This window comes from Haematobia irritans, chromosome 1, assembly GCF_050003625.1.
Source record: "Haematobia irritans isolate KBUSLIRL chromosome 1, ASM5000362v1, whole genome shotgun sequence".
Taxonomy (NCBI): Eukaryota; Metazoa; Arthropoda; class Insecta; order Diptera; family Muscidae; genus Haematobia; species Haematobia irritans.
Genome location: NC_134397.1, coordinates 204,417,186 through 204,443,659, shown reverse-complemented (window position 1 = coordinate 204,443,659; position 26,474 = coordinate 204,417,186). Strand labels below are relative to the sequence as shown.

At 36.8% G+C, this 26,474-nt stretch overlaps 4 protein-coding genes across 4 annotated transcripts; 3 read left to right on the top strand and 1 right to left on the bottom strand.

The window, feature by feature from the left end:
• On the top strand, positions 1–21,833 carry LOC142234502 (uncharacterized). The gene is made up of 5 exons (XM_075305666.1): positions 1–212; positions 13,420–14,058; positions 16,170–16,330; positions 17,956–21,103; positions 21,251–21,833. The coding sequence occupies exons 1-5, from the start codon at positions 1–3 to the stop codon at positions 21,831–21,833; spliced, it is 4,743 nt and encodes a 1,580-aa protein (XP_075161781.1).
• Positions 15,653–26,459, top strand: LOC142222468 (uncharacterized). Its single transcript, XM_075292624.1, has 2 exons — positions 15,653–16,330; positions 24,840–26,459. The coding sequence occupies exon 2, from the start codon at positions 24,842–24,844 to the stop codon at positions 25,793–25,795; it is 954 nt and encodes a 317-aa protein (XP_075148739.1). The 5' UTR covers positions 15,653–16,330; positions 24,840–24,841; the 3' UTR covers positions 25,796–26,459.
• LOC142234494 (uncharacterized) lies at positions 21,938–23,034 on the bottom strand. Its single transcript, XM_075305654.1, has 2 exons — positions 22,264–23,034; positions 21,938–21,967 (listed from the first exon to the last, which is right to left on the bottom strand). The coding sequence occupies exons 1-2, from the start codon at positions 23,032–23,034 to the stop codon at positions 21,938–21,940; spliced, it is 801 nt and encodes a 266-aa protein (XP_075161769.1).
• On the top strand, positions 23,453–24,781 carry LOC142234484 (uncharacterized). Its single transcript, XM_075305643.1, has one exon. The coding sequence runs from the start codon at positions 23,453–23,455 to the stop codon at positions 24,779–24,781; it is 1,329 nt and encodes a 442-aa protein (XP_075161758.1).
• Positions 26,460–26,474: the final 15 nt, after the last annotated feature.

Sequence of the window (26,474 nt, the reverse complement as noted above, 5' to 3'; positions counted from 1 at the left end):
ATGACAGTAAACAATATAGCGGTATTGAAAAGTAGGAGTCCATTCAAATCACGCACCATTATATTATATTTGTCTAATGTCTTTGATACGGTAACCCATAGCGCTCCCTTAGGTGATATTATGGAAACCTCCCTCACTACTAATCTTAAGGAACGCTATCCTATCCTTGACATCCACATTCGTGGATCATTCTCAGGTGCAAGAACCCCAAAGTTTTTGGCGTGAGGTAAACTGTTCCCCTTTAGTACACACGCGGATATGGTTGCTAAGAATATTGGGAGTATGTTAGAAACTGACCGCACTGGGTAGTAGCACTTAGGGGAGACAATCAAAAGACTTACGACTCATTTGGTCGTCCCTTTATCGCGGCACCCATTCGAACTCCCATTATAAGCTAGACACAATAGACTTCAGTAGGGAAAAGTCTACAACATGTCAGAAACGGCGGCTGCCTAAAAAAACAGATCGGTGCAAAGAGGAATAAAGGGCTTTGGCATTGGAGGGTGCTCAGACTGCAGCGGTTCAGAAGGTGATCTCTTCCTAGTGGCGCAGTATTCTACAGAAGGAGAGACGACGGCTGCCTAGAGAAAATCTGATCAGTGCTTACTCTGCTACGATATGATATGATTAAGGGCAGCATTGAAGGATGTTCAGATGGCAGCATTTCAGAAGGCGATTTTTTTCCAATGATGCAACATTATACTGGAGGTAAAAGACCACATTTTGTCATGTTGGTAAAAATTTTCAAGATGAGTATTTAAGGTCAATTGTTTATATCTTTTCGAAAGATATCACATAAATGAAGGCAGAAGGACGGACGTCATGCATTCCACTCACGAACTTCATTAAAACCTACTTAAGTTATCCGAATATCCATTTTATCTATTTTGCTTCAGTTCACAGAATTTCCATTGTAGTGAAATTCTACGTATATATCAAAATGGTTGATTTTTTATATTATTTCATCGCTAACAATTAAGATAAATAAATTCACATTTGATATTTTAATATCCTTAATTTCTGTTTTCGCAACGATGGGAAACAACAGTATGAAATTTAATAATACTACTTATCCCATCATTGTGAAAATATTTAATTAATCAACCATTCTCTGCAAGGACATTGGAGATCCTTGCACAGAAAAACTCATGGTAAACATATTTACTTATTCATCCTTCGATTATAGTCATGTCCAACATTGGCTGTAAGTTAAAATATCATAAATTACACATTAAAATATTCTGCATATTCTTGTTTCCGTTCATTGCTTTCCTTTTGTCTTTGTCAATGCTTCCATTTTTTTTTGCTTGTCCTTTTATATCTTCCTCTTTTAATACAGAGAATAAAATTAAATGCATCCCCTTAAGCGTTAAGTCATTTCGATCGTTCTCCATTGGCTTGTGATATAATATGAGGTATGAATATGTTGTCCATTTGGTGGGTATTTATTCACAAACGAAATTTTAAACCTACAATGTTTTCTTTTATTGATAGAGTTATATTTTAAAAGGCAAATAAATCGTTGTTTATGGTTGCCGCTACCACTTTTGTTCTTAATAAACTTTTAGCCTGAAGAAGATAAGCAAATTTCAACCATAATCACACTTGCAGGACCTTATCCTTTTCATGAAATTTTCCATAAGCAAATCGCAAAGTGAGTGCTTGCCTAACGAATTCTAATAGGTTAGGTTAGGTTAAAGTGGCAGCCCGATTAAGATTCAGGCTCACTTAGACTATTCAGTCCATTGTGATACCACATTAACTAAAATTACCTATTACATATGGGTATTTTTAGTTTTAACCGCTGAACCTTCTCGATTATTTTCTTCTGTTGAACCAACCAGATTGTTCCAAAAACATTAGCAGACTGCTTAAGTTAACGTTTTCCAGGGCCGCCAGTAATCTAAAGCTATATGCCCCTAAAATTTGCTTACGCCTTACACAAAATGCAGGACACTCACACAAGAGGTGTTTAATTGATTCCTTTTCCTCCGCATCATGACAGCTCATACAATAGTCATTCGCGCCAATATTTTTTGCAAAATCGCCTATCAGGCAGCGACCCGTTATAGCAGATATCAAGAGTGAAATCTGGCGTCGCGAGAACACTAGCATATCTAGTGTGCGGTTCAAGTTTAAATGGGGAAATATTTGCTTGGTGTCGTTACAACCCTTACAATTCTCCCATCGAACATTTGCCATCATAACAGGTTGGCTGATAAGTCCCCGGTCTAACAAAGAAAAACACATTTTTTGTCAAAATTCGTTTTTATTATTCAACATAGTTCCCTTCAAGAGCGATACAACGATTATAACGACCTTCCAATTTTTTGATACCATTTTGGTAGTACTCCTTCGGTGTTGTCTCAAAATAGGCCTCAGTTTCGGCGATCAACTCTTCATTGCAGCCAAATTTTTTCCCTGCGAGCATCCTTTTGAGGTCTGAGAACAAGAAAAAGTCGTTGGGGGCCAGATCTGGAGAATAAAGGGTGATGCGGTAAAAATTTGGTCAAGAGAAAACGCGTGTAAATCGGTGAAATCGTTTATTTAAAAAATCAAATTAAATTTCTTTTTCAAGTTCAATTAGTATAAAATTCAGGAAAAATATTCAGTTAGGCTTTCGCTTTTCCAAATCCGAATTGCCCGGCTTCACGCTTGACACCTGCCATCAGATTTTGTACAGCCACCTTGTCCACCTTCTTCGCCGCAGAAAGCCAGTTTGCCTTGAACTGCTGCTCGTCCTTAGCAGTTTTTTTGGTCTTCTTTAGGTTCCGCTTGACAATAGCCCAGTATTTCTCAATTGGGCGGAGCTCTGGCGTGTTGGGAGGGTTCTTGTCCTTGGGAACCACCTGCACGTTGTTGGCGGCGTACCACTCCATGGCCTTTTTACCGTAATGGCAAGATGCCAAATCCGGCCAAAACAGTACAGAACAACCGTGTTTCTTCAGGAAAGGCAGCAGGCGTTTATTCAAACACTCTTTCACGTAAATTTCTTGGTTGACAGTCCCGGAAGCTATGAAAATGCTGCTTTTCAAGCCACAGGTACAGATGGCTTGCCAAACCAGGTATTTCTTTGCGAACTTTGACTCCGGGATCGCGCTTTGGCCGTCGTATGTTGTTTATCATCGCGATTTGGAGTCACTACCTTCTTGTAAGACGATAGTCCGGCTCGTTTTTTGGCTCGATGCATGGTTGTAGATGATACACCCAGCTTATTTGCGACATCTCGGAGAGAGAGGTTAGGGTTTCGCTTGAAACTACCGGCAACTCTCTTTGTTGTCTCAGCGGCTTCCGGTTTTCGATTTCCCCCCGATCCAGACTTCCTGGCTGTCGACAAACGTTCCCCAAACACTTTAATTACATTTGTAACGCTTGCTTTGGCAACTTTTAGCGATTTTGCCAGCTTTGCGTGCGAGTAGCTCGGATTTTCGCGATGCGCGAGCAAAATTTTGATACGCTGCTCTTCTTGCTTGGACGGCATTTTGAGAACTGAAGAGTGAATTCCAAAATCAAAATAGGAGCAAGATTCTACACACACACACCTTCAAAATGAGGGGTATTCAGGGTTTTTAAATGCAAAATTGAAAGAAATACGTCAAGTATATATTGACCAAATTTTGACCATATCACCCTTTACGGTGGGTGGTAAAGCAATTCGAAGCGCAATTCATGAATTTTTGCCATCGTTCTCAATGACTTGTGGTACGGTACGTTGTTTTGGTGAAACAACACTTTTTTCTTCTTCATATGGGGCCGTTTTGCCGCGATTTCGACCTTCAAACGCTCCAATAACGCTATATAATAGTCACTGTTGATGGTTTTTCCCTTCTCAAGATAATCGATAAAAATTATTCCATGCGCATCCCAAAAAACAGAGGCCATTACTGTGCCAGCGGACTTTTGAGTCTTCCCACGCTTCGGACACGGTCGGTTCACCGGTCGCTGTCCACTCAGCCGACTGTCGATTGGACTCAGGAGTGTAGTGATGGAGCCATGTTTCATCCATTGTCACATATCGACGGATAAACTCGGGTGTATTACGAGTTAACAGCTGCAAACACCGCTCAGAATCATCAACACGTTGTTGTTTTTGGTCGCGCGGCACCCATTTTGCACAGAGCTTCCGCATATCCAAATATTGATGAATGATATGACCAACACGTTCCTTTGATATCTTTAAGGCCTCTGCTAGCTCGATCAACTTCATTTTACGGTCATTCAAAATCATTTTGTGGATTGTTTTTGATGTTTTCGTCGGTAACCACCTCTTTCGAGCGTCCACTGCGTTCACCGTCCTCCGTGCTCATTTCACAACGCTTGAATTTTGCATACCAATCAATTATTGTTGATTTCCCTGGGGCAGAGTCCGGAAACTCATTATCAAGCCAAGTTTTTGCTTCCACCGTATTTTTTCCCTTCAGAAAACAGTATTTTATCAAAACACCAAATTCCTTTTGTTTCCATTTTTTTCACAATAACAAAAGTTGCTTCACAAAAGACGCTCTATCTCTTAATTTTTATTGACTTACAGACATCAAATTTTCTATCTCGCAAACTAATTGACTTACAGACGTCAAATTTTGACACGAATCATTTGAAGGTTGGTACTATATAAAAATAATATGCATTTAATACTAGCGATGCCATCTATGTGTCAGACCGGGGACTTATCAGCCAACCTGTTAACAGCCTTCTCACGCAGTATGAGCTTGCAGGTAGCCAGGGGCATACCAACAGATTCTAGTTCCCCTGGAATATGTAAGGTAGTCCCTAGCATTGCCAACTCATCCGCATCGTTGGCATATTAGGTGAATATTGTGCTGCTCAGCCATCTCATTGAGAGATTTGCGGCAGTCGATGGCCGTTTTCGAGTTAAGGAACACAGGGTTCAAGGATTTTATTGTAGGTTGACTGTCTGAGTATATATTAATGCCAACATTTTTTGGAACATTACTTCTCAGCCAATTCGCCACCTCTCTTATTGCTAATATTTCAGCCTGAAAAACACTACAGTGATTAGGTAATCTTTTCGCTATTCAAAGTTCCAGATCTTTAGAATATACTCCGAAACCCTTAGGTTAGGTTAGGTTAGGTTAGGTGGCAGCCCGATGTATCAGGCTCACTTAGACTATTCAGTCCATTGTGTCACCACATTGGTGAACTTCTCTGTTATCACTGAGTGCTGCCCGATTCCATGTTAAGCTCAATGACAAGGGACCTCCTTTTTATAGCCGAATCCGAACGGCGTTCCACATTGCAGTGAAATCACTTAGAGAAGTTTTGAAACCCTCAGAAATGTCACCATCATTACTGAGGTGGGATAATCCACCGCTGAAAAACTTTTTGGTGTTCGGTCGAAGCAGGAATCGAACCCACGACCTTGTGTATGCAAGGCGGGCGTGCTAACCATTGCACCATGGTGGCTCCCTCCCGAAACCCACTTGTTCATCTAATTTGGACCCATCAGTGTAGAAATCTATATATCGTTTATTCCCCGGGGCCTGTGTGCACCACGAATTATATCTTTGAGGGTTTTTGAATCAACATCGGGCTGTTGGCGTACACCTTATCTTTGATGAGGCCCATAAAAGGAAGAACATCTCGTTGGCCTGTTGTAACAGGTTGGCTGATAAGTCCCCGGTCTGACACATAGATGGCGTCGCTAGTATTAAATGCATATTATTTTTATATAGTACCAACCTTCAAATGATTCGTGTCAAAATTTGACGTCTGTAAGTCAATTAGTTTGTGAGATAGAGCATCTTTTGTGAAGCAACTTTTGTTATTGTGAAAAAAATGGAAAAAAAGGAATTTCGTGTTTTGATAAAATACTATTTTCTGAAGGGGAAAAATACGGTGGAAGCAAAAACTTGGCTTGATAATGAGTTTCCGGACTCTGCCCCAGGGAAATCAACAATAATTGATTGGTATGCAAAATTCAAGCGTGGTGAAATGAGCACGGAGGACGGTGAACGCAGTGGACGCCCGAAAGAGGTGGTTACCGACGAAAACATCAAAAAAATCCACAAAATGATTTTGAATGACCGTAAAATTAAGTTGATCGAGATAGCAGAAGTCTTAATGATATCAAAGGAACGTGTTGGTCATATCATTCATCAATATTTGGATATGCGGAAGCTCTGTGCAAAATGGGTGCCGCGCGAGCTCACATTTGACCAAAAACAACAACGTGTTGATGATTCTGAGAGGTGTTTGCAGATGTTAACTCGTAATAAAGGGTGATACGGTCAAAATTTGGTCAATATAAACTTGACGTATTTCTTTCAATTTTGCATTTAAAAAACCTGAACACCCCTCATTTTGAAGGTGTGTGTGTGTAGAATGTTGCTCCTATTTTGATTTTGGAATTCACTCTTCAGTTGTCAAAATGCCGTCCAAGCAAGAAGAGCAGCATATCAAAATTTTGCTCGCGCATCGCGAAAATCCGAGCTGCTCGCACGCAAAGCTGGCAAAATCGCTAAAAGTTGCCAAATCAACCGTTACAAATGTAATAAAGTGTTTGGGGAACGTTTGTCGACAGCCAGGAAGTCTGGATTGGGTGGAAATCGAAAACCGGAAGCCGCTGAGACGACAAAGAGAGTTGCCGGTAGTTTCAAGCGAAACCCTAACCTCTCTCTCCGAGATGCCGCAAGTAAGCTGGGTGTATCGTCTACAACCGTGCATCGAGCCAAAAAACGAGCCGGACTATCGACTTACAAGAAGGTAGTGACTCCAAATCGCGATGATAAACAAAATACGACGGCCAAAGCGCGATCCCGGAGGCTGTACACGACGATGCTGACGAAGTTTGACTGCTTGGTAATGGACGACGAAACCTACGTCAAAGCCGACTACAAGCAGCTTCCGGGACAGGAGTTTTATACGGCAAAAGGAAGGGGAAAGGTAGCAGATATTTTCAAGCACATAAAACTGTCAAAGTTCGCAAAGAAATATCTGGTTTGGCAAGCCATCTGTACCTGTGGCTTGAAAAGCAGCATTTTCATAGCTTCCGGGACTGTCAACCAAGAAATTTACGTGAAAGAGTGTTTGAATAAACGTCTGCTGCCTTTCCTGAAGAAACACGGTTGTTCCGTACTGTTTTGGCCGGATTTGGCATCTTGCCATTACGGTAAAAAGGCCATGGAGTGGTACGCCGCCAACAACGTGCAGGTGGTTCCCAAGGACAAGAACCATCCCAACACGCCAGAGCTCCGCCCAATTGAGAAATACTGGGCTATTGTCAAGCGGAACTTAAAGAAGACCAAAAAAAATGCTAAGGACGAGCAGCAGTTCAAGGCAAACTGGCTTTCTGCGGCGAAGAAGGTGGACAAGGTGGCTGTACAAAATCTGATGGCAGGTGTCAAGCGTGAGGCCCGGCAATTCGGATTTGGAAAAGCGAAAGCCTAACTGAATATTTTTCCTGAATTTTATACTAATTGAACTTGAAAAAGAAATTTAATTTGATTTTTTAAATAAACGATTTCACCGATTTACACGCGTTTTCCCTTGACCAAATGTTGACCGTATCACCCTTTACACCCGAGTTTTTCCGTTGATATGTGACAATGGATAGAACATGGCTCCATCACTACACTCCTGAGTCCAATCGATAGTCGGCTGAGTGGACAGCGACCGGTGAACCGTCTCCGAAGCGTGGAAAGACTCAAAAGTCCGCTGGCAAAGTAATGGCCTTTTTTTTTGGGATGCGCATGGAATAATTTTTATCGATTATCTTGAGAAGGGAAAAACCATCAACAGTGACTATTATGTGGCGTTATTGGAGCGTTTGAAGGTCGAAATCGCGGCAAAACGGCTCCATATGAAGAAGAAAAAGTGTTGTTCCACCAAGACAACGCAGCGTGCCACAAGTCATTGAGAATGATGGCAAAAATTCATGAATTCAGACCTCAAAAGGTTGATCGCAGGGAAAAAATTTGGCTGCAATGAAGAGGTGATCGCCGAAACTGTGGCTAATTTTGAGGCAAAACCGAAGGAGTGCTACCAAAATGGTATCAAAAAATTGGAAGGTCGTTATAATCGTTGTATCGCTCTTGAAGGGAACTATGTTGAATAATAAAAACGAATTTTGAAAAAAAATGTGTTTTTCTTTGTTAGACCGGGGACTTATCAACTAACCTGTTAAAAACCTCTTCGAGAGTTAACATATTCCGAAAACATTTCAAACGTATCAATTTCAATACTATCTAACTCCGACCCTAAAAATTCATTAATCATCTTTCGACCCCGTCGGATCTAAACCACACTAAAAAGTCTACCTTTGAGGATGGAGTGGCTTACTCTTAAGTTTTCCAGGTCCTAGATGCGACAATTTAGACGTACCCACATAGCTAGAAATTGAGCTCATTAATCAAAATGATTTTTCGATTAAATTATGGATCATTTTCACACGTTTCTACTGCAGACCATGGACATTCCAACAGGACTCAGCACGTGGCAACCAAAAAAGTCTTAAAAATGAGGTTCCTCACTTCATTTCTAACGCGCAATAGCTATGAAAATCTTCTCAATCCGTTTGACTTTTGCGCCTGAGGTATTTTGGAGAGTAAGATTGGCACTAAAAACTCCCCAAAGTGTCGATCATCTCAAGAGGCAAGGAATTACTTCGCTTGCATGAAAGTGGCCAAATGCCGAATTTGGTTTTCTTCGAGAAGAAGCTATTTCAAAATGATCTGTTTGTGAACAAACAAATCTATCGTGTTTACATGCTAAAGGGGTTAACTGAATTTTAGCCGCCAGAACTCAAAGGCCGCCGATGGTAGTAACGTCCTGTTGGGATGTCCTTGGTCTGCAGTCGAATATTGTATTTGCCCAGAGCTTCAATACAGTGTCTTAAGGACATTTTCCCGATAATATTCGGCATTTATTTTGACCCAACCGTCGACGAATACCATTGGCATCGACGGCGCTTGAATCCAACAATTTGGCGATAATAAATTACGTTTAACCCTCTAATGCCCCAATTTTTTTCTTTTTTTTTGCCAGCTGATTAAATATTCAATGTTAACGACACAAAAACAAGAAAACTAAACAAGAACAATTATGTACGGCCGTATGTTCGGCCAGGCCGAAGCTTATGTACCCTCCACCATGGATTGCGTAGAAACTTCTTTCAAACACTGCCATCCACAATCGAATTACTTAAGTTGCGGTAACGCTTGCCGATGGCAAGGTACCTTAAAACCTCTTAACACCGTCTTCTAAATTGTATGTAAGTCCATACGTGGTTATATTTACTCAAAAAAGATCGATCAAATACGTATATAACATAATTCAGTTTGACAAAATTTTCTATAGACATAACATTTTGACAAAATTTTCTATAGAAATAAAATTTTAACAAAATTTTCTATAGAAATAAAATTTTCACAAAATTTTCTATAGAAAGAAAATTTTGACAAAATTTTCTACAGAAATAAAATTTTAACAAACTTTTCTATAGAAATAAAATTTTGACAAAATTTACTACAGAAATAAAATTTTGACAAAATTTTCTATAGAAATAAAATTTTGACAAAATTTTCTATAGAAATAAAATTTTGGTAGATTATTTTTGACTCGAGTGGCAATCATGATTATGAACCGATATGGACCAATTTTTGTGTGATTGGAGATCGGCTATATATAACTATAAACCGATATGGAACAATTTTGGTATGGTTGTTAGCGGCCATATACTAACACCAAGTTCCACATTTGAACCGGATCGGATGAATTTTGCTCCTCCAAGAGGCTTCGGAGAACGTTTTATATGGGGGCTATATATAATTATGGACCGATGTGGACCAATTTTTGCACGGTTGTTAGATACCATATACCAACACCATGTACCAAATTTCAGCCGGATCGGATGAAATTTGCTTCTCTTTGAGGTTCCGCAAGCCAAATCTGGGGTCGGTTTATATGGGGGCTATATATAATTATGGACCGATGTGGACCAATTTTTGCGTGGTTGTTAGAGACCATATACCAACACCATGTACCAAATTTCAGCCGGATGGGATGAAATATGCTTCTGTTAGAGGCTCCACAAGCCAAATCTGAGGGTCCCTTTATATGGGGGCTATACGTAAAAGTGGACTGATATGGCCCATTTGCAATACCATCCGACCTACATCAATAACAACTACTTGTGCCAAGTTTCAAGTCGATAGCTTGTTTCGTTCGGATGTTAGCGTCATTTCAACAAACGGACGGACGGACATGCTTAGATCGACTCAGAATTTCACCACGACCTAGAATATATATACTTTATGGGGTCTTAAAGCAATATTTCGATGTGTTACAAACGGAATGACAAAGTTAATATACCCCCCATCCTATGGTGGAGGGTATAAAAATGTTTACGGTAAAATTCAGTATATGGTGCACAGCCTCTTGAACAGTTTTAACTAAGGGCGTTTTCGTTTCGCAAAAAAAATTTTGCCTTGGTGTTACACTACTTTTTCCCTCATTGTGTTTTCGCCCAAATGATAGTGTCATTCCAAAGTTATTATTAATTCACAACATTTTGAGGGGTACAGGAACCAAAATTTATGACAGTGTCCTTCATATGTGGCAATCAATTTCGAGAATGTTGCACCTTTTTTCCCAATCGAAATCGCCATAAGTTTTCCTTTTATTTTACCCATTTTTGTTGTCTTAAAGTGTGTTTTATTAAAAGCTTCCTGATTTACCGAAGCCCGCCTAAAGACGGGATTGGGCATTAGAGGGTTAAACTTCAATCCACTTTGTAATTGGAAATATTTCGGTGATTTTATTTCAGTGTTGGAAACCATTTTGCAAATTTTACCAATGCCGAGATGACTAACTGACAAGAGCGTGTACCAGACCTCCGGACCAGTCTTCGTAAGTGAAATAAGCACCTAAACGTAAAATATACAACATTTCAGCCTCCCATAAACTGCAGAATTTTTTCATATTCTCTAATCCCATATCACTGTGCAATGGCTCTATCTGCTTAAAAAACAAATATCAATTTCCGATGTCTGCACAGAGAACAAGATTTTAAGATTGAATCTGATCACATTTTATGTCACACACTTCAACAAACTCACACATAATCGATAATTCCAACTTGACCCACATGTGGAAAACCACAATTTCTCATAGGACAAAACCTAAATAACTATGCTAGTGTGCAAGAAATTAAATCGAACTTTAAATGTCTAAAACTCAATTACCAAAAACTATTTGGTGTGTAAAATTTTGTTGTCGTCATCAAGGACCTTGGAAATGCCACAAATACCAAAGGATGTCACACATCTTACACCTCACATCATATCGAAGATAGTCGGCTGGTGGACCATTACAATATATTCCCATAACAAAACCACTAGAGATAATTACGAAGTAAATATGAAGACAAATGAGGCTACACATACTAAAAGGTCCAAAGGACCAAAAACAAGGAAACATTCCGACAAGGACAAACCCTAGAATGGAATACAAATTATTTTCTAAAATAATTAAAATTGATGAAGGCTAGCATCCACAAGCTATTAAAAGAAAAGATAGCCAATATGGTGAAGAAGTAGGAGGAGAGATGTGAAAGAACTATTCTGGATTCAAGAAGAAATTTGTCCAAATGCATTATTCGGTACACACACTCACACAGCACTAATTGTAATAACTACAGCAAACGACCAATCATAGGGCAATGTTGCATCGGTTGCAGGAGAAGTATACTATAAATACACTGGAAGAGAAGTTTTATTTTTGGAGGTACGAAATCTTAAACAAACCAACTTTTTCTTTCTATTTTAAAAAACCTTTCTTTTAAGGCAAATAAAAGAGAAAATGTTCCCGTGACCATGAATAGCATGTCCTAAAATGTAGTTTGCATAATATTTCATATTAGGTCAATATTAGTTCAATGCATCATTAGATCTCAATCAAAATCAAATTCAATTTCCAATAAATTAGATTTAATCAGATATAATAATTTTTGGGATCAAACTATATTAGATCTTATGTTCAAATGAAATTAGATCCTGCAGTTTGTACGCTGGTAGTCAAAAATTAATAGCCAATGTTTGAAGCTTTTTCATCTTTAATCGAAAGATTCAATATATCGGTTAATTTAAAGATTATTTCTTTAAACATGGTTTTCTTTACTTTAAGGAAAATTAATCTTACTTCAAAGACATGTGACTTTGCCAGATTCGTGTCCTAAATTTAAAGAAGTAAAATTCTAAATCAAAGAATATAAAGTTGCTTTATTTACAAAAACACAATTGTCCTTAATATTGTGTACATTGAGTGATTTAAAATTTAGGTGCATAATCATTCACATTAGGTCAATATTTTTTTCAGTGTAGGACGCATACTCACATAAATGTGAGCCGAATAAATTTTTAATATCAAAATTAAAGAATTCAATTTTGATTTTGTGATGAATTCTAAATGTTCAACTGTAGTGCTACGCCGTTTTGCTGAGTAGCTATGTGCAGGATTAAAAAAAATTAAATTTTTGCGAAAATTTCTATAGAAATAAAATTTTCGTATTTTTGTGTATTGTTGACCTATTTTATGATTATTCTGATTATTAATTTTGTTCGGCTTGAAGTCATAGAAACAATCGATTATTGATTTGTTTTAATATTTATTTCCAATATTTCGGTTTGTGCCACCAACCATCTTCTGGGATTTTGTATCTACATAAAATACAAAAATTAAATTACATTTAATGTTCACAAAAATCACAATTATTATTTAAGATATAATTTATTGAAAATACCTAACTTTCAAAACGAACAGCAGCACAAAAACTCAAGTTAGGTATTTTCAATAAATTATATCTTAAATAATAATTGTGATTTTTGTGAACATTAAATGTAATTTAATTTTTGTATTTTATGTAGATACAAAATCCCAGAAGATGGTTAGTGGCACTAACCGAAATATTGGTAATAAATATTAAAACAAATCAATAATCGATTGTTTCTATGACCTCAAGCCGAAAAAAAATTAATAATCAAAATAAAATGTTGTAAAAATTTTAATGTACAAAAAATTTATTTTCTCCGATGCTTATTTCCGGAAGTGTATGGTATTCAATATAAGACGAAAAATTGTCAAAATTTTACTTCTCTAGCAAATTTTGTCAATATTTTACTTTTATAGAAAATTTTGTCAAAATTTTATTTCTATACAAAATTTGTCAAAAATTTTGTTTCTATAGACAATTTTGTCAAAATTTTATTTTTATAGAAAATTTTACCAAAACTTTATTTCTATAGAAATTTTGTCAACATTTTATTTCTATGGAAGCTTTTGACAAAACTTTATTTCTATAGAAAATTTTGTTAAAATTTTATTTCTATACAAAATTTGTCAAAATTTTGTTTCTATAGAAAATTTTGACAAAATAATAAACACCGCGAACAATTTCATAAATAGAGTTTTGACAATAAGTGACAAGATATATCATCATCAAAATAAGCAAAAGATACGAGACATTTTATTAATGAATGACTTCCCAAAGAAGACTATAAAAGATTTATTACAACGTGCACAGAAGCCAAAAAAGGACAATATCAATAAGGAGCCAAAAATATATAAATCTGTCACTTTTATACCTGGTTTCTCCGAAAGATTCAAAAACTCTGAAATTTATGACAAGGACAAGATTCAACTCGCTTTCAGAACGCACAATACAATGGACCAATTCTATGGGAAAACAAAATCAAAAGTTAAAAAGGAGGACAAATCAAATTTAGTATACCAAATAAAATGTAATGGAGACGGGTCCGACATATGCCAAAAGGTATATGTTGGTACTACAGGAACTAAATTAAAGACGAGAATTTCATCCCACAAATCTGACCACAAGGCTAGAGATAAGCCATTGGATCAAAAGACGGCACTCGCAACCCACTGTACACAAACTGGACACAGCCCGAATTTTGACGATGTAGATGTATTAGTGCAAGAGAGTAATCCGTTCCGACGATATACCTTAGAGATGCTTTATATCACCGACGTTCCCAGCGAGAAGAGATTAAACTTTAAAACAGACACAGATAAATGTTCTCAAATGTATAGATACATCATAAAAAAACACGGACGCAGACATATTTAGTTGGCAATCAAATTTTCTAAAAAACAGACGTAATCACTCTCTACAATTTTTTGATTATTTCCTAAAAATACTTTAATGTAAATATAAATTGTTTGTGTTACTCGTACATTGTGTACTAATATTTGTTATTTATGTAGATCCCCGTCGAAGACTAACGATGTTAGTCGAAATATTGGAGAATAAAGTTAACAAGTAATCAAAAATCGTAAAAAGGATTTTTTATTAAAAGGACCTCAAGCCAAAATAATAATAAAATAAATTTTGACAAAACTTTATTTCTATAGAAAATTTTGCTAAAATTTTATTTCTATAAAATATTTTGTGAAATTTATATTTTTATAGAAATTTTTGTCAAAATTTTATTTCTACAGAAAAAATTATCAACATTTTACTTTTATATGGAAAATTTTGTCAAAATTTTATTTCTATAGAAAATTTTGCTAAAATGTTATTTCTACAGAAAAATTTATAAACATTTTACTTTTATATGGAAAATTTTGTCAAAATTTTATTTCTGTAGAAACATTTTTCAAAATTTTATTTCTATTGAAAATTTCGCAAAAATTTTATTTCTATTGAAAATTTCGCAAAAATTTTATTTCTATAGAAAATTTTTTTCAAAATTTTATTTCTATAAAATTTTGCTAAAATTTTATGTCTATAGAAAATTTTTTCAATTTTTTATTTCTATAAAAAATCTTGTCAACATTTTATTTCTATAGACAATTTTGTCAAAATTTTATATCTATAGAAATTTTTATAGAAATTTATCAACATTTTACTTTTATATGGAAAATTTTGTCAAAATTTTATTTCTATAGAAAATTTTGCTAAAATTTTATTTCTACAGAAAAATTTATAAACATTTTACTTTTATATGGAAAATTTTGTCAAAATTTTATTTCTATAGAAAATTTTTTCAAAATTTTATTTCTGTTTAGCATTGCGCTAAACTTTTGCTCAACACTGTGGAGCTACACTTTTGAGCAGCACTGTAGCTAGCGGTGCATTGACACACACATGCATCGCTAGTTACAGGTGTTGCTCTCTCCACAGTGTTGTTGCATTCATCAGCTGAATGGAGAAAAAAACGAATTTGGCGATTAACTCCAGTAATATTGAAAGATGTCAAATATTTCATATTGTTTGCGTACTTTAAACCCGAAACGTCGCCGTGACAAATATTAAATACGACAAAAGTGAATTGGAAAATAAAGAAGAGATAAATTTGTGAAATTTGGAACAAACAGAGAGTGATATTAAATAAATATTGTATAAAAGAAAAATACAGCCCAGAACTATTGTATTAAAATTACACTAAAAACATTATTGCACATTGAAATTGTTAAAATTTTAAATAAACTAACTACTTAATATTAAATTATCTAACACAAACAAAATGAACAGAGAATGAAGTAACACTTAAACTATTGTTTGTACACGCAAAAAAAATAATAATAAATTAATTAAAATCTTAAAACTACAATAAAATTGTTTTAAAATCTACATTTGTTAAAGCAAAAAAAACTATACCTAAAATCTATACATGCAAAAACAGTAAATTGTACATAGTGAAAATTTACATACCTACCTAGTTACATTTTTATACTTACCATACCTCGTTGAATTTCATATACTTAAAATTATTGCACTAAAAACCAATTACCTGTAAAAATAATTGAACCTAAATACTTACCATTACAAACCCTTTATACTTACCATTACAAAACCTTTTATACTTACCAACATAAAGTTTGTGAAAATAAAACCTGAAATTTTAAAGTGAAACTACATACCATTTTCGTCTTCTCATTTTCAAACGGTTAAAGTTAAACATTATTTGGTCCATTCGAACCGTATTGTGAAAAATTTGTGAAATAATTTAATCTTGCTATTTTCATCGTGAATTGCACATAACCCCTTGGTATCAAAAAAAGTAGAAAAGTTTAAAAAAGTGAACATTGTGAATCTATCAAACAAACGCTAGAACAAAATTAACATAACTATATAACATCGAGAGTGGAAAAAATATATAAAATATTATTAACAAATTCTTAATCAAAAACAGTCTTCGATTCGGCTCGGTAATAAAAGAAATTTTACAAAACACAACAACACAAAATCCATCGAGCCTTCTAGAATCTTGGAAGGAAGATCCCGTTGAAGCGGTACATAAGTTTCAGCCACACATAACACCAACAAAACAAAAAACAAAGTACAACATACAAAGTGAGTACAAGCTTTCTTTTCGTTTTTTGGCGCGACAAGACAACAGAATACATTGGGCGCAGCACATACGGCACTCTTCCATGATTTCATCCAATGAGTTGTTGTTTTTACATGCTTGACCCTATATATTTTGTGTGTTTGACCCGTGCATAAACTATTTTTTGCGGAAAATTGTTTGACCCCTTATTGAGCAGCAAATTTCTTGGATAGAATTGACCCGTTAAATTATCAATGCGTTTAGACTCAATTTGTTTACTTAAAGACCGAATAATAAAACGTTTTACATGATCTCCTTATTAAAATATTACGTATATCGTTATTGCTATTGGGTGCCATGATTTATCATTCGTATCTCTATTCTCGTTTTTGGTGTTTATTATCTTGCTGGTAGCCATTTTGCACGCTTATGATCTGCCAAATAACCTAACTTGATTTTAATCGGATAATTAGCAACAGAAATTTACATGACACAAACAATTTTTAATCGCTCGAAAATTGGGCTAAAATTTATTGGTCTTGTATATATTTTCTACATAAAATTATTTTTTTTTGGAAATTCATGAAAGAACTGAATTGAAGTTAAACTATCATCGAATTGATTGAAGGAAATTGTACCGAAATAATTCTTAGCAATGCCCATGTACATTTTGATTCGATGTTTGCGGTAACTTTGAAGTGTGGAAAGTTTTACATTCGATTTCTTTGCTGACTTTTCTGCGGAGGATATATGGTATTGTGGTAACAAAAAAGAAAACTGTATTGGAAAATTTTTGTCTTTGTTGAAATTTTTCAATTTTCAATTTTGAAACTTTTGCACCGACCCACGTATACTTACTTTTACACCACCCCTCGTACATGTTCCATTTGGTAATTGGCAAACTGACTTAAGTCAATTAAAAATAAATTCAACCGATATTTTGCAAAATGACCCAAGTCAACTCTTAAAAATAAAAGTTTGTAAATATAAACCACAATTTCCCCTTTTCAACGGCTATAAATACTCATGGGACATTTTCATACGTTTTGAAGAGGTTATTTCTTGGTTTTGGAAAAATTATTTTTCTTGTTTGTTGGAACCCTGAACAATAACGAGATTGGAAGAAAATTGTAATGGTGCGATTTATTGTATGCTTGTTGGATTTAAAATTTGCACAAAATAAAAGCTGAATACTTGAGTAATTTATTAGTTTGTCAACTATTTTCATCTGAGTGGATTAATACGAAATTTTCGACCCTCAAGTTCTTACAAGAATTGCATATACTTTTTCCAATTATAAATTTTTGAAATCTTACATAATTATCAAGTTTTTTTTTGGAACTATATGGTTTTACTTTATCCTGCAAGAACGTTTGACTCGGTGACCCGCTTGTCTCACGATCCGACATTTTAGGATTTTTGCCAACCTGTGTTGTCTTGTCTTGCGAATTTTTGTTATTGGTCCGGGGAAGTAATTAATCATTTGACACCATTTTCTTCTTGTACTCAAATTTATTGAAATTTATAGATCCGAACATAACCCTTCAAAATTAATGACTTATTTTGCAAGTGGTTAAGATTCTGGCTTACTTAATTCTCATTTTGCTAATCTTTGCTAAGTTTTGTTGTATCAAAATTTTGACATAAGAAATCGAATTGGGCAAAATGGAGAAAATTTTTAAGGAGACATTTGTAAACAGTGTCAATGATTTGAACGATTTCGAAAGTATTTATGCTGTTGCAAAAACCACGGAAGATATTCGAGAACTTGAGACCCTAAGGGTAGAAGTTGAGACCCTGTGGAAAAATGTTAAAAAAGCATATTTAGATTGTCGCGATTATGTTCCACAAGGTGATGAGCAACCAATAGATAAAGCGAAACTTCGGACCCACTACAGCGAAGCGATGTCGTCATACAAAAGAGTTTTGAGTTCGATCAATGCTGATGTAATCGCCTTAAGGGACCACGCGGCCAAAGAAAAGGCAGAAAGGCAGTCTTTAGAGACCCATGACACGAATCTTGATTTTTCGCCAGCTTTAAGACTTCCTCCCTGCGATACGGACATTTTTTGTGGAGGATACAGCGCTTGGCCCACCTTTAGGGATCTTTTTTCTGCCATTTACATTAACAACTCTCGCCTTAGTAACGTCGAAAAACTCTTCCATCTGACACAGAAAATTTCAGGTGAAGCAAGAGAAATAATTAGTAATGTTCCTCTAACCAACGATGGGTTTACGTTGGCGTGGAAGAATTTGAAGGATCGTTACGAGAACAAAAGAATGCAGGTTAATGAGCAATTGAAAACTCTTTTCAATTTGCCAAATGTCTCCGTCGACTCAAGTCATTCAGTTCAAAAACTTCAGAGAACAGTGAATAGTTGCATTCGGACTTTAGAGACACTTGGGGTAGAAGTCAAGGAATGGGACCCAATTCTAATATATCTTTGTTCTGCAAAATTACCAAGACCTTTTCTCGAGGAATTTGAGAATTCTTTAGAGGATTGTAAGACTCTCCCAATTTGGCATCAATTCGACCTTTTTTTGACTCACAAGTTCAAGACTCTCGAATCGGTGGGAAATATAAAACCAATATTTAGTAAACAGAACCAGATTAAATTTGATAATAACAGATATAAATCGGATAAGGGAAAGTTCGTCAATAGTTTTCAAACCAACGTTTCACAGAAGCCTCATTATTCGGGGATCAAAAATAAATTTAATCCGAAACCAGTTGCTGTAAATTCGAAAACCATTGTTCCAAATTCAAGTTCAAGTAGTCAAATGTGCCCACTTTGCAAAGAAAGGCATTTTATTCGGGATTGTCCCAAATTTATTGAAAAAAATATCAATGATCGAATCCATGTCGTCAAAATTTCACATCTTTGTTACAATTGTCTATCATCCAACCATGGCATTAAAGATTGTAAAAGCAAATATACTTGTCGAGAATGTAACATGCGACATCATACAATGTTACATAAGGGAACGGAAACCCAACCTATCACTCATGACCCAACAAGAGACTTGGTACGACCCAGCACTAGTACTGCGGCTTTAACAACTCAAATACAGTCCACTCCAAACATTGAAAACAATATTACGACTTTAACCCTTCAAGATGATCGAACTTGTGAGTATCATCCCAGAGGTACATTACTTTTCACGGCTTTGGTCCAAATCGAATCTCGAGGACAATTGTTTGATGCCAGAGCGATCATTGACTCTGGATCTCAATCCACTTTCATATCTGAAAAACTCAAGAATAAATTGTGTTTGCCAACTAGACGAAATTTAGTACATATTACGGGAGTCAGTGAGATGTTGGCAGAAACTTCTACAAAAGCTTGTCTTTTCAATTTACATTCTCGCCTAGACCCGAGTTTCCATTTAGAAGTTTGGGCTCCTGTTTTGCGGACCCTTCCATCCAATTTACCAGTACAAAACCTAGACTTAGCACAACTTAGGGATGTTGTCAATCTTGATTTGGCAGATCCAAAATTTTACATCAGTCAACCAGTTGATCTTCTAATTGGAATGGATATTGGACCCTTAATTTTTGATATTGAGACTCCAATGAAATCAATCGGCTCTTTATTGGCCCAACACACTGTTTTTGGATGGATTGTTGGTGGACCAATAGTTCAAGGAAATGTTGTCGAAAACCGAATTTCTTTACACAACACTGTTTCCATAGAGAATATTCTCACTCGTTTTTGGGAGGTGGAGGAAATCCCAAAAAAGATTTTGAGATCAGAAGATGACGCCTTTTGCGAGTTAAATTTCAAAAACACTACAAAGCGTAATGAACAGGGTAGATATATTGTGACTCTCCCATTTAAAAGTTGTGAAGAATTAGGGAACTCTCGAAATATCGCAATGGCACAATTTTTCCGAATGGAGCGGAAGTTAATGAAGACTCCTGATATAAAATTACAATATGATCAAACGATTTTAGAATATTTGGCACTTGGTCACATGAGAAAAATTTCTCCTCAGGAAATCTCGAAGACACCTAATTATTATCTACCGCATCATGCGGTGATAAAACCTGATCGTTTGACTACAAAACTTCGGGTTGTTTTTAATGCATCAAGCCCTTCCTCAAATAAACGTAGTCTCAATGATAATCTGTTTACGGGACCCATTCTCCAGCAAGATCTTGTCATACAAATTCTGAAGTGGAGGTTCTTCAGGTATGTTTATAGTGCGGATGTCACAAAAATGTACAGACAAATTCTGCTCGACAAAAGTCAAACACAATACCAGCGCATACTTTTTAGAAAATCGCCTACGGACCCATTAGACGATTTTGAACTTTTAACAGTCACCTTTGGTGTCAACTGTGCTCCCTTCCTCGCAATCCGGACACTTCTTCAACTTGCAGAAGATGTGGCGGACACATATCCCCTTGCGTCACAGATTATACGAGAAAACTTGTACGTAGATGATGTTCTGACTGGAGCGCACACGGTTGAGGACGCTATTAAATCTCGTAAAGAGTTAATTCTAGCTTTGGACTCTGCGGGTTTTCAACTAATGAAATGGTCGTCTAACAGTCATGAAATTATTCAAGATTTACCTTCGGAACAATTGCTGCCACTTAATTGGTTGGATTTGTCTGAAGACTCGTCAACCAAGACACTAGGAGTTAGGTGGAATATACCGGGGGATTATTTCACATTTAATCAACCCACTATAGAAGTTAGGCAAAATTACACCAAAAGAGAAGTTTTGTCTTCTATTGCAAAGCTATTTGACCCATGTGGATGGTTAGCGCCTGTAATTATAGTAGCCAAGTTGGTCATGCAGCAAATATGGCTAGACAAAATCGATTGGGATGATCCTTTGAAAACAATTACACTCATGAATTGGCAAAATTTTGTAAAAAATAGCGACGCTATTGAATCTGTAAGAATTCCTAGATGGATTCATTTTATCCCAAGATCAAAAATAGAGATTCATGGGTTTTGTGATGCATCCGAGTGTGCATATGGGGCAGCTTTATACATTCGTGTGGAACTCCAAGATAACCAAGTAGAAACTCATCTGATTGCTGCTAAGACCCGAGTTGCTCCAATTAAAAAGATTTCATTGCCCCGACTCGAGTTGTGCGGAGCAGTTTTACTTTCTAAATTAGCATCAGCAACCATTACAAATCTTCAAATTTCAAATTTCTCAACCCAGTTTTGGACTGATTCTACAATCGTGTTAGCGTGGTTGAAAAAGCCTCCATGTGCGTGGAGTACATTTGTGGGAAATCGTGTATCTGAAATTCTGGAAAATGTTGGCAACGATAAGTGGCGACATGTTGACTCCGAAGATAACCCTGCTGATGTAGCTAGTAGAGGTTGTACGCCTTCTGAATTGAAGTCTCATCATTTATGGTGGCATGGGCCACAATGGTTGAAATTGCCTGGAGATAGATGGCCGAATTTTGAAACTTTGGAAGACACAAACTTAGAGACAAAGACTGTGAAGGTTTTAACTGCTTCCACAACTCGAGTCGGGGCAATGAAATCTTTTTAATTGGAGCAACTCGGGTCTTAGCAGCAATCAGATGAGTTTCTACTTGGTTATCTTGGAGTTCCACACGAATGTATAAAGCTGCCCCATATGCACACTCGGATGCATCACAAAACCCATGAATCTCTATTTTTGATCTTGGGATAAAATGAATCCATCTAGGAATTCTTACAGATTCAATAGCGTCGCTATTTTTTACAAAATTTTGCCAATTCATGAGTGTAATTGTTTTCAAAGGATCATCCCAATCGATTTTGTCTAGCCATATTTGCTGCATGACCAACTTGGCTACTATAATTACAGGCGCTAACCATCCACATGGGTCAAATAGCTTTGCAATAGAAGACAAAACTTCTCTTTTGGTGTAATTTTGCCTAACTTCTATAGTGGGTTGATTAAATGTGAAATAATCCCCCGGTATATTCCACCTAACTCCTAGTGTCTTGGTTGACGAGTCTTCAGACAAATCCAACCAATTAAGTGGCAGCAATTGTTCCGAAGGTAAATCTTGAATAATTTCATGACTGTTAGACGACCATTTCATTAGTTGAAAACCCGCAGAGTCCAAAGCTAGAATTAACTCTTTACGAGATTTAATAGCGTCCTCAACCGTGTGCGCTCCAGTCAGAACATCATCTACGTACAAGTTTTCTCGTATAATCTGTGACGCAAGGGGATATGTGTCCGCCACATCTTCTGCAAGTTGAAGAAGTGTCCGGATTGCGAGGAAGGGAGCACAGTTGACACCAAAGGTGACTGTTAAAAGTTCAAAATCGTCTAATGGGTCCGTAGGCGATTTTCTAAAAAGTATGCGCTGGTATTGTGTTTGACTTTTGTCGAGCAGAATTTGTCTGTACATTTTTGTGACATCCGCACTATAAACATACCTGAAGAACCTCCACTTCAGAATTTGTATGACAAGATCTTGCTGGAGAATGGGTCCCGTAAACAGATTATCATTGAGACTACGTTTATTTGAGGAAGGGCTTGATGCATTAAAAACAACCCGAAGTTTTGTAGTCAAACGATCAGGTTTTATCACCGCATGATGCGGTAGATAATAATTAGGTGTCTTCGAGATTTCCTGAGGAGAAATTTTTCTCATGTGACCAAGTGCCAAATATTCTAAAATCGTTTGATCATATTGTAATTTTATATCAGGAGTCTTCATTAACTTCCGCTCCATTCGGAAAAATTGTGCCATTGCGATATTTCGAGAGTTCCCTAATTCTTCACAACTTTTAAATGGGAGAGTCACAATATATCTACCCTGTTCATTACGCTTTGTAGTGTTTTTGAAATTTAACTCGCAAAAGGCGTCATTGAAGTCTCATCATTTATGGTGGCATGGGCCACAATGGTTGAAATTGCCTGGAGATAGATGGCCGAATTTTGAAACTTTGGAAGACACAAACTTAGAGACAAAGACTGTGAAGGTTTTAACTGCTTCCACTTTTGAAGACCCTTTGTTACGATTCTCTTCATTGTCACGCGCTTACAGGGTAATGAGTTATGTTTTACGTTTTTGGAGAAATACTGGGAAAAGTAGATCACATCTTAGAATTTCGACCCAGGAGATAACTCCAGAAGAAGTTCAAGAAACAAAACGACATTTGCTCATTATGACTCAAAGTCAATATTTTGCACACGAATACACTAACTTAGTGAAGAAAATGAAAATTGCGTCTACTAGTAGTTTATTGACAATGAACCCATTTATTGACTCAAATGGGATTATGCGGTCAAATGGGCGACTTGTACAATCTCCTGTTCTAAGTTATAACGAAAGACATCCCATTCTTTTGCCATACGATGCTCGCTTTACACAACTTTTAGTTGAATTTACGCATAAGGTTACTCTTCATGGTGGTAATCAACTTATGACTCGTGTTTTGAGATCGGAATTCTGGATATTCCGATTAAAACCTTTGGTGAAGAAAGTAATACATAGCTGTAAGACTTGCATTTTATTTAAAAGACACACACAATCTCAGATAATGGCCTCACTTCCACCTGAACGTACCTTTCTTTCCCGACCTTTTACTAATACAGGTGTTGATTTTGCAGGACCCTTCAACATTAAAAACTATAAAACAAGGGTCTGCTTAATAACCAAAGGTTATATCTGTATTTTTGTGTGTTTTGCGACAAAGGCTGTTTACTTAGAAGCTACAAGTGATTTATCGTCACAGTCTTTTCTTGCGGCTTTTTCACGATTTATTGCTCGAAGAGGTTGTCCCTCTTGTATTTATTCAGATAATGGGAAGAATTTCACGGGTGCAGCAGAACTTTTGAAGAAAGATCGTCTACAATTTATGAAAGCTTTACAAACCCAAACGTTGCAACAATATTCTCACAACAATCTTGTTTGGAAATTTATACCCCCTGGTGCCCCTCACATGGGCGGCTTGTGGGAAGCGGGTGTGAAATCGCTGAAGACCCATTTAAGAAAGTTTATTCCTAGTATGAGCTTCACCTTTGAAGAATTATCTACGATATTGGCCCGTATAGAGGCTTGTTTAAATTCACGACCTTTGTATAGGGCAAACGATGATCCAAACGATTTTTCTCCTCTGACCCCTGGTCATTTTTTGATCGGAACTTCCATGTTGGCTCCAGCTGAGCCTGATATATCAGATCAAGATGTCACACTTGCAAACAGGTGGCAACGACTCAAAATTGTGTCTCAATATTTCTGCACGAGGTGGAAGTCAGAATACCTTAAAGAATTGCATCGTCGCAACAAATGGAAGTACCAGCAAGAAAATTTAAAGGAAAATGATCTCGTAGTAATAAAAGATGACAGATTTCCTCCAACTGACTGGGCAATGGGTCGGGTTGAGAAAATATATCCAGGAACAGACCAAAACATAAGGGTAGTAGATATACGAACGGCAAAGGGGACATTCAGTAGACCCGTTACGAAGCTGGTCAAACTTTTTTCCGCATGACTAGCTTTTTGCGCCTTAATCAAAGAAACTTGGTACTCGCAGCGAATTTTTATTTCAGATATGGCTGCCTATTTACCACGCCCTGAAAGAGTGGATGATGAGAGACGCGGTCGGGATAGGAACCACAGGGCAACAGATAGGACTCAACGACATCGCTCTAATAACCGTCAAAACCAGCATGTGGATTGGCGCGGCAGACCATCTTTTTGGAAATACTCCTGTGGCCTCTGTCAAGAGGATCACGCCCTCAGTTCTTGTTCTCGATTTCTAGAGAAAACCGTGTCACAGCGTTATGAGGTAGTCGAGAGGCGTGGTTATTGCCGAAACTGTTTAGCACGAAGTCATCTTGCCCCCGACTGCCCTTCTCTCAGTGGATGTCGAAGATGTAATATGCGCCACCACTCTCTGCTTCATGGAGCCCCCCAATTTGATGACCCCTTAAGACCCGCACATCTTTTTGGACCCTTAGTAGATGCGCCGCCATCAGATCCTGCGCCATCGCCAGACAATGATGCACCTTTGAGATGGGACTTGGTTTTTGTACCGACGGCAACGGTACGAGTGTCGGAAGACGGAGTTGATACCTGGACGACAATACGGGCAATAATCAACCAAGCATCTACAATGTCAAGAATTGCATATTCGACTTTTCGCCGCATAGGTCTCCGGTCCTTCATACATCAAGGCCGTCGGTTCACTACATTTCGTTTAAGACCTCGGAGTACCAATAGTACGTGGGCGCTGCGTGTTAACGCCCTAATCACTAACGAATTGCCGACCCGGCCGTACTCAGACCCAATTCTAGAAGACCCGACCCGAGACCTTGCTGCGGATACGCTAGCAGACATTGACCCACGTGCAAATACAACTATAGACTTAGAACTTGGAGCGGACGTCTACCCAGCGCTAAGAAGGGATGGGCATGTTTTCACCGGATTAGGCGATGTGCACGCATATCAAACTATTCTGGGCTACACCTTTGCTGGTCCTATCAGGAATATGCCAACGAACTAAACCATCAAATAATTTGTAAAAATACACTTGTCACGGCGGGCCCAGAATGTTTAGCATTGCGCTAAACTTTTGCTCAACACTGTGGAGCTACACTTTTGAGCAGCACTGTAGCTAGCGGTGCATTGACACACACATGCATCGCTAGTTACAGGTGTTGCTCTCTCCACAGTGTTGTTGCATTCATCAGCTGAATGGAGAAAAAAACGAATTTGGCGATTAACTCCAGTAATATTGAAAGATGTCAAATATTTCATATTGTTTGCGTACTTTAAACCCGAAACGTCGCCGTGACAAATATTAAATACGACAAAAGTGAATTGGAAAATAAAGAAGAGATAAATTTGTGAAATTTGGAACAAACAGAGAGTGATATTAAATAAATATTGTATAAAAGAAAAATACAGCCCAGAACTATTGTATTAAAATTACACTAAAAACATTATTGCACATTGAAATTGTTAAAATTTTAAATAAACTAACTACTTAATATTAAATTATCTAACACAAACAAAATGAACAGAGAATGAAGTAACACTTAAACTATTGTTTGTACACGCAAAAAAAATAATAATAAATTAATTAAAATCTTAAAACTACAATAAAATTGTTTTAAAATCTACATTTGTTAAAGCAAAAAAAACTATACCTAAAATCTATACATGCAAAAACAGTAAATTGT

Bases quoted from the DNA above. Each gene is read 5' to 3' on its own strand.
- LOC142234502 (XM_075305666.1), top strand. From the start codon at position 1: ATGACAGTAAACAATATAGCGGTATTGAAAAGTAGGAGTCCATTCAAA. The intron at 14,059-16,169 runs GTATAGATACAT...AATCAAAAACAG, and splicing joins ACAGATAAATGTTCTCAAAT to TCTTCGATTCGGCTCGGTAA. The intron at 16,331-17,955 runs GTGAGTACAAGC...TTTTGACATAAG, and splicing joins AACAAAGTACAACATACAAA to AAATCGAATTGGGCAAAATG.
- LOC142234494 (XM_075305654.1), bottom strand. From the start codon at position 23,034: ATGGCACAATTTTTCCGAATGGAGCGGAAGTTAATGAAGACTCCTGAT. The intron at 21,968-22,263 runs GTTAGGTGGAAT...TTTTATCCCAAG, and splicing joins CGTCAACCAAGACACTAGGA to ATCAAAAATAGAGATTCATG.
- LOC142234484 (XM_075305643.1), top strand. From the start codon at position 23,453: ATGACTCAAAGTCAATATTTTGCACACGAATACACTAACTTAGTGAAG.
- LOC142222468 (XM_075292624.1), top strand. From the start codon at position 24,842: ATGGCTGCCTATTTACCACGCCCTGAAAGAGTGGATGATGAGAGACGC.